We start from the raw sequence: 14821 nt of genomic DNA on the forward strand, positions 1-14821 counted from the left end.
TCTCTGTTGATTTCTTCACCTGAGTCCTTAATGACCTGTTATTATTCTGTAGTATTCTTTATTATTATCATTTATTTATATAACCATAGCTATTTACTATTGTTCCTCATTTTCTCATCATCTCTCTTTATTACCCCGTATTGATTAGTCCTCATTATGCATCTTTCTCTGGCTTTACAGATGTGTCAGGCTCTGTTGATTTCAGCCCATTAGCCTTTATCTTTGTTAATTGAAAAGTAGGACTTGTGGCACCTTAGAGACTAACAAATTTATCTGAGCATGAGCTTTCCTGAGCTACAGCTCACTTCATGGGATGCATTCAGTCCTTTGTTAATTGGTATTCATCCCTCTGCTGATCGTTTATTCATTATTATTATTATTATTATTATTATTATAGGGCTGAACTGAGGCCTCTCAGCCCCGCCCCAGATCCAGGGCCCCCTGCTGGCTCCCCAGCACCCTGACAGTAGGTGAAGGGAGGGACTTAATCTGCTTTGTTTATCCCTTCCACGTGTTTCTCTCCATGTGGTTCCAAGGGGGCGTGGCTAAGCAGCCCGGAGTCAGTGATTGGTGCTGGGCATTCGGAAGGGGCGTGGTTAGGTTGGTACCCGCTCCCGGGCCAGGTTTAAATGGACTGGGAGGGCGGGGCGTGAGGAGCGTAGCTGCTGTTCTCCCGGGCTGGGAACCCAGGTAAGTACCCGTCGTGTAGGGTTTTGTGGCTCGGCTCGGGGGTTCGTAGCTGGGCTTGTCTGTGCCCAGTTCTGAGCTCCCCTGGGATCCTGGTCTTTTCCCTGCCCCACGGGCTAGAGATGGGAGATTGGGTGGGGAGGGGCAGTACCTGCCACGATGCCTCTGGCAGGAGGGTGGGGTGGTGACTTTCTTCCCAGACCTAGTCGTCAGCCTGGGCTAGGAACAGGCTAAGGGTGGCCTGACGCATCTTGTCATTGACTTCCTGAGTGAGGGACTGTTCCCTTCACCCCTCCCCTCTGTGAGCTCTGTTGTACTGGCAAGCCCAGTGCTGTGACAGGGGCCCTCCCCCAGTGATGCAGGTGCTGTGAATTGGGCTGAAGGGCAGTCACAGGAGGCAACTGTTCTTGCATGATCACTGGCTAGAAAGCACTCGGTGCTGGCCGCTTGGGAGCAGTTCAGAGGGACTGGTCTCTGCTCAGATGGGGCGGGGGGGGGGGGATGATAGCTAACAAAGCTAAAGCTCCGGCAGTCTGGTCAGTGACCACAAACTCTCCTAGCCAGTTGCCTCCGGTACCTATGTATGCGGGACCAGGAGTCTCCAAGCAACTCTACTCGCTCTACCTTCCCCCGTTCATTTAGAAACCTGGTCCCCGGGTTGTACTTGGCAATAAACCTGCATCCTTGCTAGTTTTGCGGTTGCTCTGTGTGGAACAAAGCTGAGCATGGCCCGGGGAGGGGTTGTGTGGGGGCAGGGAGCCTGTCTCAAACCCCCTCTTTGTTATAGAAACCAGCACCATGGGAAAAGAGAAAATCCACATCAACATTGTGGTGATCGGCCATGTGGACTCTGGGAAATCGACTACTACTGGGCACCTCATCTACAAGTGTGGGGGCATTGACAAGAGAACCATTGAGAAGTTTGAGAAGGAGGCAGCTGAGGTTGGGGCAATGGTGCCAAGCAGACTGGCTCCGAAGTGCCTTTAACTCATTCTGTGGGGCTGTGTGGGGTTGCTGTCAGATGCGTGGCTCAGTCACTGCATAAGTTGTGACTCTTAGAGCCATGAAATCCAAACCTCTGGGGTGGGGGTGGGGGGCGCCTGGAGAGCCAAGAGGCTGTTCATATGTCTGGGGTGCATTAGCACATCTGCCACTTCAAGGTCCTGTCTACACTAAGGAAGTTTGCGTCAGTTTCTCTATACTGACCTTACCCTAAGCATGTCTCTAATAGTCCCTTTTGCAAGCCCCCTGCTCACCAAATTGTATAACTGTAGACTGGGGAGGGGTCTGAAACCAATTGTTCCAGTTAATGGCAGTTCTAAAAGCCATGGGAATCCCACTTGCAAACAGCACCCCAGTTAAAGCAATCTTATGTTGAGGGGGAAATGGGAGCTGTTCCCTAGTGAGTACTTGTGCCCAGCCCTAAACACCTAGTGTAACTGGTGCCTCCTCCCACGCAGATGGGGAAGGGATCCTTCAAATATGCCTGGGTGCTGGATAAGCTGAAGGCCGAGCGGGAGCGTGGGATCACCATTGACATCTCCCTGTGGAAGTTCGAGACCACCAAGTACTACATCACCATCATTGATGCCCCTGGCCACAGAGACTTCATCAAGAACATGATCACCGGCACCTCTCAGGTACGGACTGGCCCTGCTCCGGGTGAAGGTGATGAGGTGCCTAAGCAGCTAGAACTGTGGCATGCTCTTATACTGTGTCCCCTCCCTACCCCCAGGCTGACTGTGCGGTGCTGATTGTGGCAGCCGGGGTGGGAGAGTTTGAAGCTGGCATCTCTAAGAACGGGCAGACCCGGGAGCATGCCCTGCTGGCCTACACGCTGGGGGTGAAGCAACTTATCATTGGGGTGAACAAGATGGACTCCACGGAGCCCCCTTACAGCGGCAAGCGCTACCAGGAGATCACCAAGGAAGTGGGTGCCTACGTCAAGAAGATTGGCTACAACCCAGCCTCTGTGGCATTTGTGCCCATCTCTGGCTGGCATGGGGACAACATGTTGGAGGCCAGTGCCAAAGTAAGGAGCATGCTTCTTTCTGCATGCCTCATGGAGGCCAGATCTGAGTGCTAGGATGGAATGACGGGCTGGGGAAGCTGCACAGAACCTATGGGCATGGGGGAACCACGCTCTCAGCCAGGGCTCTAAGTGGAGCATGGGTAGGATCTGGGGGCTCACAGAGCTTTATTTCTTCAAGGTATGTTTTTCTCCCCCATACGTGGAGAAGCTGTTTAGCGCCAGGTGGGCACAAATGCCTCCTAGGAGATGCCTGGCACTCTTGGGCCCTGCCTAGCTTCAGTCTTGCCTCCTGTCTGTTTGTAGATGCCTTGGTTCAAAGGCTGGAAGATCACTAGGAAGGATGGGAATGCTGCAGGCACCACTCTAATGGAAGCTCTGGATTCCATTATCCCTCCTTCCCGCCCAATTAACAAGCCACTCCGTCTGCCCCTGCAGGATGTCTACAAGATTGGCGGTGAGCATGGGGGGAGGAGCTCACTGGGCATGGTAGCTCCTTCTCTAGGCCACACGACTGATGCCACTATCTCCATCCCCCAGGTATTGGAACGGTCCCCGTGGGCCGCGTGGAGACTGGCTTCATGAAGGCTGGCATGGTGGTGACTTTTGCCCCCACCAACATCACCACAGAGGTGAAATCGGTGGAAATGCACCACGAGGCTCTGGCAGAGGCGCTGCCAGGTGACAACATTGGGTTCAACGTGAAGAACGTGTCTGTGAAAGACATCCGGCGTGGGAATGTGGCCGGAGACAGCAAGAACGACCCTCCCATGGAGGCCGGTAGCTTCACCTCTCAGGTCAGGGGTGCGAAAACAACGGGGCTGGTTGACTCCAAATCACTCCTTCCTGGGTGTAGGAGGCTGTACTTCATGCTAGGCCAGTCTTGCAAATAAGCAACGCTGTTTCCAACACTACTACTGTATATGCTAGTACAATTGCTCCAGCCACTCTGTTTGCATGGAGATGTCTGCCATGGCAGCTGAGTGGACCGGGTGACCAGACAGCAAATGTGAAAAACTGGGATGGGGATGGGAGGGTAATAGGAGCCTATATAAAACCCTAAAATCGGGACAGCTGGTCATACTATGAGTGGAAGAGGACAAATGGCTCTCCCAGCCTGCACAAGAGTAATCCGTGCCATGCCCTTAGGTTAGGTCAAATTAGCAAATCTGGAGCTAATCCCCGTGAACGGAAAGGGAAGGTGTGTTTTGTCTTGCCCCGCCCTGAAGGACCTGGTACCAGCAGCCACATAACCACTAGCTCTCCTCCCTCCTACCTAGGGTGACCAGATGTCCTGGTTTTTGGTTTTTTAATAGGGACAGTCCTGATATTTGAGGCCATCTTATACAGGCTCCTATTAACCCACCCACCCCTGTCCCAATTTTTCACAGTTGCTATCTAGTCACCCCATCTCCATTTTGCCACTGTCATTGGTGCCATTAGTCATGTAGTGCCACACGTTCATGGCAGGAGGCTTCTGAACAATAGCTGTCCACCCATAGCTGCTAAAAGTCGTCCGAGAACCACCTGAAGTTAGCTAGAGTTCTTATTGGCAACTGCACTCCCTCTAACACTGTTCTCTGCATGGTTGCTACCCCTAATGAACAGATTGCTTTGAGACAAACACCCAGAGCGCTTGCTGTGACAGCCGGTCATGTTAGGAGCATACAGTAACCGTTCCTGTCTATTCCTCTCCAGTTGTAACAGATGGATTGTAACCTCTTAAGGACAGGGCCAAGCTTCTCACAGTTCAAGTTTGCTACCACTAGGCACTGTGCAATGTGGATATTTTTACTTTCAATCTCATCGGCTCTGGCAAGCTAGATGGTGCTTGCATCAACAGAACTAGGCCCACAAAAATCAAGCAACGGGACCAATTCACCTTAACTACACTAGATTCTAAGATGGCTTCTAAAAAGCTTAGTCCTTAGATTCCCCACATAGCCCTCACAACAGGGCTTCCCCAAGAACAAATGAGCAGGAGAACCTTCTGCTGCTCATCCAGGTTTCATAACCAACTCCTCCTTTGCAGGTCATCATCCTGAACCACCCAGGCAAGATAGCTGCTGGCTATGCCCCAGTGCTGGATTGCCACACTGCTCACATTGCCTGCAAGTTTGCAGAGCTGAAGGAGAAGATCGACCGCAGGTCTGGCAAGAAGCTGGAGGACAATCCTAAGGCCCTGAAGTCTGGAGATGCTGCCATTGTGCAGATGATTCCTGGCAAACCCATGTGTGTGGAGACCTTCTCAGACTACCCACCTCTTGGTAAGACTATAATGGATGGGATAAAGTAGGTACTGCCCTCTAGCACTGGTACATCTGCCTTCGAACCAGGTAACTAAATTGCTATGACCAATCTAGATCACAGGGCACTTACTCTTGCTAGTGTCTGTGCAGGGATCTGTGGTCCTGGCTCTGCAGGGAACAATAGTAGTCCGTACAAGTGCTGGCCTCTGACTTCATGGGAATCTATTAGAAGCCCAGCACAAACACAAGAACTAGGGGTCACTAAATGAAATTAATAGGCAGCAGGTTTAAAACAAACAAGAATGGACTTTTTCACACAATGCAGTCAACCTGTAAAACTTCTTGCCAGAAGATGTTGTGAAGGCCAAGACTATAACAGGGTTCAAAAAAGAATAGGTCCATCAATGGCTATTGGCCAGGATGGGCAGGGATGGTGTCCCTAGCCTCTGTTTGCCAGAAGCTGGAAATGGGTGATTGGATGGATCATTGGATTGCCTGTTCTGACAGTGTCCAATGCCAGGTGCCCAGAGAGAATGAACAGAAGGAAGGATACTGGGCTAGATGGACCTTTGGTCTTAGCATATGCCCTCCAACCTAGGGCTAAATCATCAGAGGCTAGACTAGGCCCTGCTGTGGCTGTAAATTCCTTCAATTCCTGTCCCAGAGCTGAGTGCCACTGAGAGAGAGTAAGGAACCATTGGCAACCTTTGCCCAAAAGAGCCTCGTGGGCTGAACAGACAAAGGAAAACAACCACCTAACACTCCTCTCCTCCGGCAGGTCGCTTTGCTGTTCGTGACATGAGACAGACGGTGGCGGTGGGTGTGATCAAGGGGGTCGAGAAGAAAGTCAGTGCAGCTGCCAAAGTCACCAAATCAGCTGTGAAGGCCAGTAAGAAATGAAGACCGGCACAATCACCGTCTGGACTTACTTGTACAGCACAGATCGCTGAGCCTTCAGCAAATGGCACTAGCAGGTGGGATGGGTCTGCCTGACCCCTTGCACTTTAACTTTTCTAACTGTCCTCACTGAATAAACTGCCCATTGGAAAAAGGACCATGGTTTGGTGTGTCTGTACCCACTTCCTCTGGGGTGAGCAGTCAGCCCTCTAGGCTATGTCATGGGGGACCTCTCTAACCAATGCTGGCTCCTAACTACAAACAGTGCTGGGGGGGGCACAATAGATCCCATCAATTTTCCCATGGAATAGCATTTCTTTTCTAGCCCCCGCACTGCCATTCAGCCAGCAAGTACAATGTCTTGGCTTTGGCCTTCTCACCCAGGAATACGTGGACCGCATGGTTCCAAGTGGCAGTTTGAAGGGGGCAGTTGCTGGGTGCTGGAGCTACCAGTAGCAGGGGCTCCATCGGAGGAGGGGCAGCATCACAGATGCTCACAAGCAGGACAAATGAGAGGTATAGCAGGAGGGGAGGGAAAGCCCAAAGCTGGGGAAACACCAGCAAGAGACCCTGAGCATCTCCTGGCATTGTGGGTTTGAATGACTGAGACCTCTCTAGAAAATCCTCAGAGGAGTCCACTTGCCTTTGAGGACATGTGAGGGGGTGTGGAAGTTAGGGTGAGGCACCCTCATTGCCAGTCATTACCACTCCAAGCTGGATGCTTAGCCAGGAGCCCCTAGCTGGCCCTTGTGATGGGAGGGAAGGGTCTGTGACTAGAGGAACTGATGCTAGCTTGTGAGCTTTCTCAATGGGGGTTTTCCAACAGGGAGGGGTTAGCAGAAGATGGCCAATGACTGGCAGTTTGATCCTTAGAACTGAGTTACTGTCTATGTACCGGTCACTCCTCTGGCAGAAGGTGGGTCTAGCTACTCACCTTAACAGAAGGTGAAGGGGTCACATGATCGGTCTAAGTATCTACTACATATTCATTCCTCCTGTCATGACCTCTTCCATCTACAGAGAAAGCTAGAACACAATCCAAGGGCTGGAAGCTGAATCTAAACAAATTCAGACTGGAAGGTGTACATCTCTAACAATGAGGGCAACTCACCATTGGACCAACTTACCCCAACACTGACCATTTTTAAATCAAGATCTGCTTTTGGAATGATTTTGGGGCAGTTCTCTGGCCCATGTTATGCAGGAGTCAGATGAGAAGATCACCGTGGTCCCTTCTCGTCTTGGAAGCTATGAATCTGCTTGCAGCAAAAAAAAAGGCCATAAAAAACCTTTAAGAGGTGGCTTAGAAGGAGCCAGGGCACCATTTTAAGCTAGCAGTAGAAGATCTAGACACCCCAAAAGCCACCCCCCCTATTTCCCTTTGAGATACTTCCCTCATTCGTTGCCTCCTATCTTGGGTCACTCCAGCAGGAACAGAAATGGTTGCAACCTGCCTTTATTAAATGCCACACATCTTCACCACCCTGGATGATACTGGCCCTTGCTAAGGAGCTCTCTAGTTCTGAGGCTCCGGGCCGTACTTGGAGCAAAGCCTCAATTGAGGTGGGGAGGGGGTTAGACCCTTGCAGAGGGCCACTCTAGAGCTAGCAATTCTGGATTTTTGGGAGCCAGGTATCTGTAGCACTCCTCCTCGCAGAAACCTCATGACTAGGCCCTGGCAGAAGCAGACCTGGGAACAGAGATTCTATCCCCTTCACAAAAGGGAATGGGAGGAGCAGGCCAGCAAGGATCATCTACCCTCTGAAGTGTAGCCTAACCTTAAGTTAGCCTGGATACAGTGCCCTTGGGTGAGGAAATATCCATGGCACCCTGAACCCCCTAGTTCTGCTGAGCTAACACCAGACACAGATGCAGGTTGACAGAATGCCTCCGTTGACCTAGCTATGATCACTCAAGCAAGCAGAGTTCCTACAGCAACAGAAAAACCCTTCTCTTGTTGTACTCTGGGTATGCTACGGGGCCATAGCTAAGCTGCTGTAGTGCTTCTAGTGTAGACACAGCCCCCTGAGCCTACCTGTGTGACTGCAAATCAGGTGAAGAACTCCCATGCCTAGGATGGGAACAACCCAGTCAACAGCTTAACTCTAAGGGGAAATGACTGCAGGCTGACTGCTAGCAGGGAGTAGCTGGCATGCTCAATAGCCACGCATTGGTCTTAAACCTCTCCCACCTGTGGGTTTCTGAGGGGTAGACCAAATTTCCCTGTGTGCACGGGATAGCTTCTGTAACTGGTAGGGAGAGCTGCACCTACCTCAAGGCAGAACTTGCCTTATGTCTTCTAATCTGAAAGTCCTACTGCTCCCAACTCTCTAGGGATGCTAGGTGAAAATGAGGACAGCCTGTGTTATCTTGAGGGTTACTCCTCTCTGGCATGAGGACACTTGCATAGGACATGTAGGCTTGTTCTGGGAACCAAATGCATGGAAAGGCTCCGGCTTGGTCTGTCCGATTTTGACTGTCCCTCTAACGATGAAATGGCCCCCCTGGGTGCTTTTCTTTCTGAGGCAGATAGAAAATCAGGGCAATAAACTAGCTGGCTGATTGAGAATTTATTAATGACTCCAGAGACAAAGGTGGTAGCTGAGAATTAAAAAAGAAGTAATGCTAGTTGCAGCTGGTCTCTGACAAGAGCAAAGCCCAAGGAGGGTGGCCAAACGCAGCCCTGCTGGAACTGCGTCAGTGGAGTTCCACCAAGGCTGTGGCTGGGCCCTGTCTGGACAGATGAGACCCCATGGCATGTGAGGGCTGAGATGTGCCCTCTGGCCAGGAAAGGGGCTGAATGAGGTCTTTGTGGATCTCAGCTGGAGAAGGTAAAAAGATAGTATGGCTCCGCTACCCTGCCTAGGTGGTTATGACATGGCAGCAAGGAGGAATGAACTAGTATTAAAGAATGGAAGAGCAGGCGCTCTTCGTGATTCCCACGGGCAAGCAGCTGTGGCCGAGCCGGGAAGAAGGGAGGATGCCAGTAGTCATTCAACAATTACAGCAGAGCTGTAGCTCACAAAGGCTTATGCTCAAATAAATTTGTTAGTCTCTAAGGTGCCACAGGTCCTCCTTTTCTTTTTGCAGATCCCCTTGTAAGCTAGGGGTCCTCTTATGGGTCAGCATCCAAGCCCCACACTGCTTGGAGTCAAACTATGCCATTCAGAAGGCTACCAGGAGACCACAGAGTGATGGTGATTTTCTGCAAGCCACAACGCTCCGTCTTTCCACTGGATGTGGGGGGCATTTATCTGCCCGACTTGCGCCTCTAAGGTCTTGTCCCCCTTCTGACCATCTGATGGTTTTGCTACGTGCACCTGCCCACCTGTACAGCTCACACTGAAATGTTTAACAATGATCCCAAAGCACCCCTGTATCGTGGACTTGGCCTGTCCCCTAGCCTGTTGTCTGGGCCAGGTCACGTGATCATTTTCTGTAACGTTACTATCAGGGGGCAGCATGTGAGAGCTGCCTGGGTTTGAAGGCTGTTTTGTATCTCTGCTCCCCCTAGCCAGGACAGAAAGCCATTTCCCCAACAGCATAGAGACTGAGGCCGCACATTTGGAACCCAGGAGCTCCTTGAGGTCTAGGTCCTGTTCTGCCACTGCCTTGCGGGGTGGCCTTGAGCAAGTCTCTTCACCTCTCTAGCTGGCTGGGCCCCAGTCTCTAAAGCGGGGCTAATAATGTATCTCTGTCCCAGGCTGCTGGGAGGATTCCCCGGCTAATGTCTGTACAGCTCTTTAAAGATAAGTACGATGGAAATGCTAATCGCTGCCATGAGCGGGATGCAGTGAGGCGTTTCGCTTGCTGGCTGCTTTGGGTTCCCTCTGCCCATTTCCTAAGAGGAAAGTGAAATGAGCACATTGCTTCTTAGCCCTGCATTTTTTTTTATGACTAAGGGCAGCATCCCTCTCTCCTGCCATCAGAGGTGGCTGAGGGGGGATCGGATCAGAAGCACCAGAGACTATATAGTATCGGGTGAGTTAGAACATCTGTGGTTTCTTTTCCCTCTAATTAGTCATTAGGGAAAAGAAACCTGGAATCACAATAAACACCTGGATTCTCTTTGAATCTCATAGGGTCCAAATGCAAGATGGCAGGCCCGACTCTAAGTGAAAGCTCTGTGCCCCTCAATGTTACGCCTGCCAAGAATAGTGGGGTTTGGAAGGGTCCTCAGAGGAAGGGCAGAGCCGGCAGAAGCAAAGAGCCGGGAGACACAGAGACGCCAGCCTGCGAGCCCTGTCCCCATTAGAAGCAGCAGAATCTTCAAACCTCAGGGCGAGGAAGCAGTGGACCCTAGACACTTTAGGCTCCCATGCTCTGGAGCCCTGGCACCCAGAGCAGGTGGAAGGTGGAGTCGGACAACAGGGAAGCTGCAGGTCAGGGAATCTCCATTGGACCTGCACTGTTTGGAAATGGCCGTTCAGAAACGCTCCAGACTTCACCATTTTTCCGTTTGATGATCTCGCAGCATGTGGTGATGGAGCTAGATGACATGGGTTATTGTCCTCCCTCTCCTGACTCTTTGGGAGTTGGGTGAGTGAGTCGGCTGTGGGGCCCCAAATTAGGGGACCCGCACCTTTCCCGTATTGGACTTTTAAAAGTGCACGCATTTGGCTGACTAAGAATAGCACCCGCACTTCCACTAATTCAGCTAAAAGGTTTCCAGGCCAATGATCCTCAGGCTTCAGGGTATAAACTGCTCACCAGCTGAGGTCAGGAGGAAATTACCTTCAGTGGTAAAATACTGCACAATAGCTGAGTCTATGGTAGGTGGGAATGGGGCAATGCTTTTCTGGAAGTATCTACTGTCAGAGACAGGGCACTGGGTTAGATGTCCCCCACCCCCACAATATGGTAATCCCTACATTCCTGATGAATCCAACACTATGGGAGGAGAGTGTCCTATTACCTGAAAGCCATGGACCTTCTCCTTGTCATTAGCAGTGTCCTGTAAGTGTGCGAGGCACTGCAGCTGCAATGAAGGTGGGTCTCAGCCATGCCAGCGTGGCTTCTCTTATGATTGGTCTGAATTAACAGAGGTGCAGCATCTCGCAGTACAAAACACACAAACCAGCCTTCCCTTACACTGAGATAAAGGCAGCTCTGACCCCCTTTACTCCAGCTGACCTCACAGATCTGATCTCGTTTTACTCCTCTTTCCGGCTCCCTCTGCTCAGCCAACTCCCGCTGTTCCTTTTTGCAATCTTCCCCCTGACAGCATGAGAGCCTTCTCCTCTGCATTACCCACTGTCTGGAACTGCTTCCCCACGTCTCCAACTCCTCCATCACATTTCAAGTCTCCTTTCTCTTGCACTCCTTCATTTCTCTTTCCGCCAGAATCTTTTAGGACAGTTTGTAAGGCTGATCCTGCACAAAAAGAGGCCCAGCTCCTCCCCCTATTGGAGTTTACCAATGGAAGAAGGATCGGGACCTAAACTTGCATTGTAGAAGCAGTAGCAGCATGGTTTGATATGGAGGAAGCTGGCTGAACTGCCAGGGATCTCTCATCTCTAATGTTTCCCTTTAGGAGACCTGGGGCAAGTCTGTTCCCAAGATGCCTCCACCGATCTGAGTGAGAAACCAGGGTCCTCAGCTGCAATGCGAACCTTTCAAGACTGGAAGAAAGACAACCTCACCCGGATTAAAGCGAGGGCAAAGTCCCTCCGCCTGAAACAGCTGGATGTGGCCAACGCAGTTGATCTTCTCCATGCCTTCTTCCGCCAGTTCTTTAGCTACCTGAATGAATGTCCCGAGAGACCCTACTTCAGGGACGTGAGAGAACTGACGACGGGGAGCAGCTATGAGTTTGGGAAGGTAACAAGGAGAGGGAGGGTAGGCGGTGGGAGCAGTCAGAGCCTTCTAGGGCGACAGCAGCAGGGAAAAGGGGAGGTAGGGAATGAAAGCAGGAAGGAGGGATGAGAAGTGAGAAGGGATGGGATCAAGGGGATGGGTGGAGGAAAGGAGAAGGGGGGATTAGCCTGAAAAGAATTCAGCAGCATCTCCAGTAGGTGACTCTGTCTACAGCTCTTGCCCCCGAATGGGTTTGATGTGCTGCTGAGCCTGCCGATTCCAGATTATATTCAGTACGCTGAGGTGGAGGGGTACGATGGACTCTTCTACACCCTGACTCTGCTGAGAAAGTCCCGCAGCTTTCCAGCTGCCTTCCTGCTGGAGGACGGGCAGACTGTATCCCCTGGGAGCATCATGACGGAATTCCGGCAGCACTTGGATCAGTTCATCAAAGTGTTCTACTCAGGTGAGTGTCCCCGTGCTGGGGCTACCTGGATCCCCCCTTCCACCCTGACCTGTGACATCTCCTGCTCTTCCAGGCCTGAGTCATTCTTAAAATAACAGTGGCTGCAGCATAGCTCAGATAGGGGCTAGGCTGAGACCCACAAGCTCATTTTCACAAGCTCAAGTAGGATTTGAACCCAGGCTTCCAGAGGTGAAAGGCCGAGGTATTAGGCCCTTGAGGATCCTTCATACTACACAGAGATGAGTGTGTTGGACTCCATCTCCTGGGGAAAGCTGTGGGTTCCTCACTAGGAGTCCTTCCCTAAGGGATTTAGTTGAGTTTCTGGTGGGTTTGGTTTCTTTGGCTGACATTGATCTAAACACAAACAAGCCCCTTGATGAATTACTGCCTCTTTCTAAACTCTCCCATTTGTCTGTCCACTGTCTGTCTGGTGCCTCAGTGCCTTTTCCTGGATGGCAGATGAGGCTGGAGAGGAAAAAGCAGAACGGCCCAGCGGTGCCCCTGGTGATGGTGGACAACCGAGGTGACACGTTCATGTCTATTGACCTGGTCCTGGCTCTTGAGATCTCTGGCCAGTGGCCCAGTTCAGACGACGAAGGGATGGACATTAAGCAGTTGTTGGGGGAGAAGGAGCAATATCTGAGGAAGACCCTCTATTTCATTGCTAAACAGGCCCCTGGTCAAGATAACAAAGGTAACTCCCTCACCGGAGCCGCTGGCCACCACCGCATGTTCTCCTGGGAAACTGCTTAGGGATTGAATTGTCAGGCTGAGGCCTGGGGATGGGTGTAGTAGTGTGCAGAGCTGGGACAATGAACACCCCTTCAGGGGTCGGAACCCACACAGCCCGCGGGGCCAGCGCTCCCTCCTGTCTTTTCATAGCACTGCCAGAGCCGCCCGTATGTTCTCTGTAGCCCACTATGGTAAATGCACTGGCCTTAGCTAGTCTCCCAGAAGAAAAGCTGCAGAGAGTCAGCAGATAATATTTCTAGCCCCTGGTGGGGTATGCCGTGCTGAGACAGGGCTTGTATGTTCTGGAGACCTCGGTGGAGCCCATACATAACATGTATTGAGGGAAATTATGTCTCTCCCTTTTCTGTTCAGTTCAAGTCCTCGACCTAGAGCTACCCCACAAGGGAGCAAGAGGCATTCCCAGGAGAGTGGCAGGCGTGGGAGGAGAGGGGGAACCCTGAGCTGGGGAGGGGTAATGCTGGGAAGAGTGAGGAAGCCCTGGGAACCAGCGAGGGATGGGGGTGAGCCAGTGGCCTGGGGCTGTTTTATGAGCTTCACAGTTAGGGGTGACTTCTCAGGCAACACTGGAACCAAAAATACATTACAAATGATCCTATTTCCACATCACCTGCACAGTGTCCTCTGTTGCCCTGGCTTCTGTGCCCAGCTGCGGGGGGGCGTAGGCTGACACCAGGGTTGCTGTTATTTCAGAGACCTGGAAAATTTCTTTCTCTCATGTGGAAAAGGAGATTTTGAAGAGCCACACCAGCACCCGGAAGTGTCAGACGACCAAGTGCCGCAGGTACGTGCATGTGGCAAACCACTGCCACACCAAGTATGTCCGCAAGTCTGGAAAGCCAGGGCTGGGCCAGAGGTCTTTGTATCCCTCAGTTCTGGTCGAGACAGGCCAGACTAACATCAGGTTTTGTTGGAAATAGTTTACTTTCTTTGCCCTGGAAATCCTGACTTGAACCTGGACCCTCTTCTGTTAAGTACTTAGAGATCCTTGCATAGCAGGTGCTATGAAATGTAAAGCATTGCTATCAGCTGGGAGATTGAGTGTCTAGAGCACAGGGCTGGGAATCTGGACTCCTGGATTCTATTTCTCTCTCTGCCACTGGCTCACTGCAGGGCCTCGGGCAAGTCACAGCACCTGTCTGTGCCTCAGTTTCCCCCCCCTATAAAATGGGGGTAATGATCTTGATTTGATCCTCAATTTGGGATCCTCAGCCGGAAGGTGCAAATGAAGTATAAAGTATTATTAATGAACATGATGATGCATTTGAAGTATATTCATTTCCCTTTACAGCTAGTTAGGCGTGATCTATGCTCAACTTCTATCGAAAGTGAAATAGCTGAAACTTCAATAGTGATTTAAAAACAACAACCAACAACTACTGAGCTAATAAGGCCTATACTGAAATCAATACTCTGTCACTTGCTTCAGCTGCATTACCTCCCCTCTTCTCCATGCAGACCTCGTTAATTAGAGCCCAATCCTCCAAACACTATTACTGAGCATAATGCTTACTTTTCTGAGTAATCCCATCCGTCAATGAGACTGCTCATGGTATGCCTGGCAGTAAGCATTTGCAAGATTGGGCCCATTGACTGTCAGCTCTCTGGGGCAGGGACCTTGGGCTAGATTCTGCTCTCAGTTACACCTGCATAAATTTAGTGTTGCTATATTTACCTTCATTGACTTACTCTGTGGAAGCAGCATTTGTCCCCTTTTTTATGTTCTTGTAGGTCAAATGTCTATCACACTGTGGCCCCCAGGCCCTTACTTAGGCAAAATTCCCACTGAGGTCAAAGCCTGAATTAAAACAGAGTAAGGAGCTTGGGATTTGACCCAATAGTAACAGAAATTGCTAATGCCAAGAATGTGGCTTTCCCTTCTCTAGGCCAGAATGTCTGCAGATGCTGGAAAGTCTTTTGGGAGTCCTGAAGACAGAGCACCCCTTG

At 51.1% G+C, this 14821-nt stretch overlaps 1 protein-coding gene across 2 annotated transcripts; it reads left to right on the forward strand.

Annotated features, from left to right (window-relative positions):
* The first annotated feature begins 630 nt into the window (after positions 1-630).
* Positions 631-5998, forward strand: LOC140900311 (elongation factor 1-alpha, oocyte form). Of its 2 annotated transcripts, none has more exons than XM_073317417.1 (8): positions 631-690; positions 1475-1629; positions 2148-2327; positions 2423-2719; positions 3023-3173; positions 3257-3513; positions 4749-4983; positions 5744-5998. In XM_073317417.1, exons 2-8 carry the CDS (start codon positions 1486-1488, stop codon positions 5863-5865), a joined length of 1386 nt encoding a protein of 461 aa, XP_073173518.1. In that variant the 5' UTR covers positions 631-690; positions 1475-1485; the 3' UTR covers positions 5866-5998. The 2 variants fall into 2 exon arrangements, with proteins under 2 accessions (XP_073173518.1, XP_073173519.1); XM_073317418.1 differs by having other exon boundaries at positions 2423-2617.
* The last annotated feature ends 8823 nt before the right edge of the window (positions 5999-14821 follow it).

This window comes from Lepidochelys kempii, chromosome 19, assembly GCF_965140265.1.
Source record: "Lepidochelys kempii isolate rLepKem1 chromosome 19, rLepKem1.hap2, whole genome shotgun sequence".
NCBI classification, from domain to species: Eukaryota; Metazoa; Chordata; order Testudines; family Cheloniidae; genus Lepidochelys; species Lepidochelys kempii.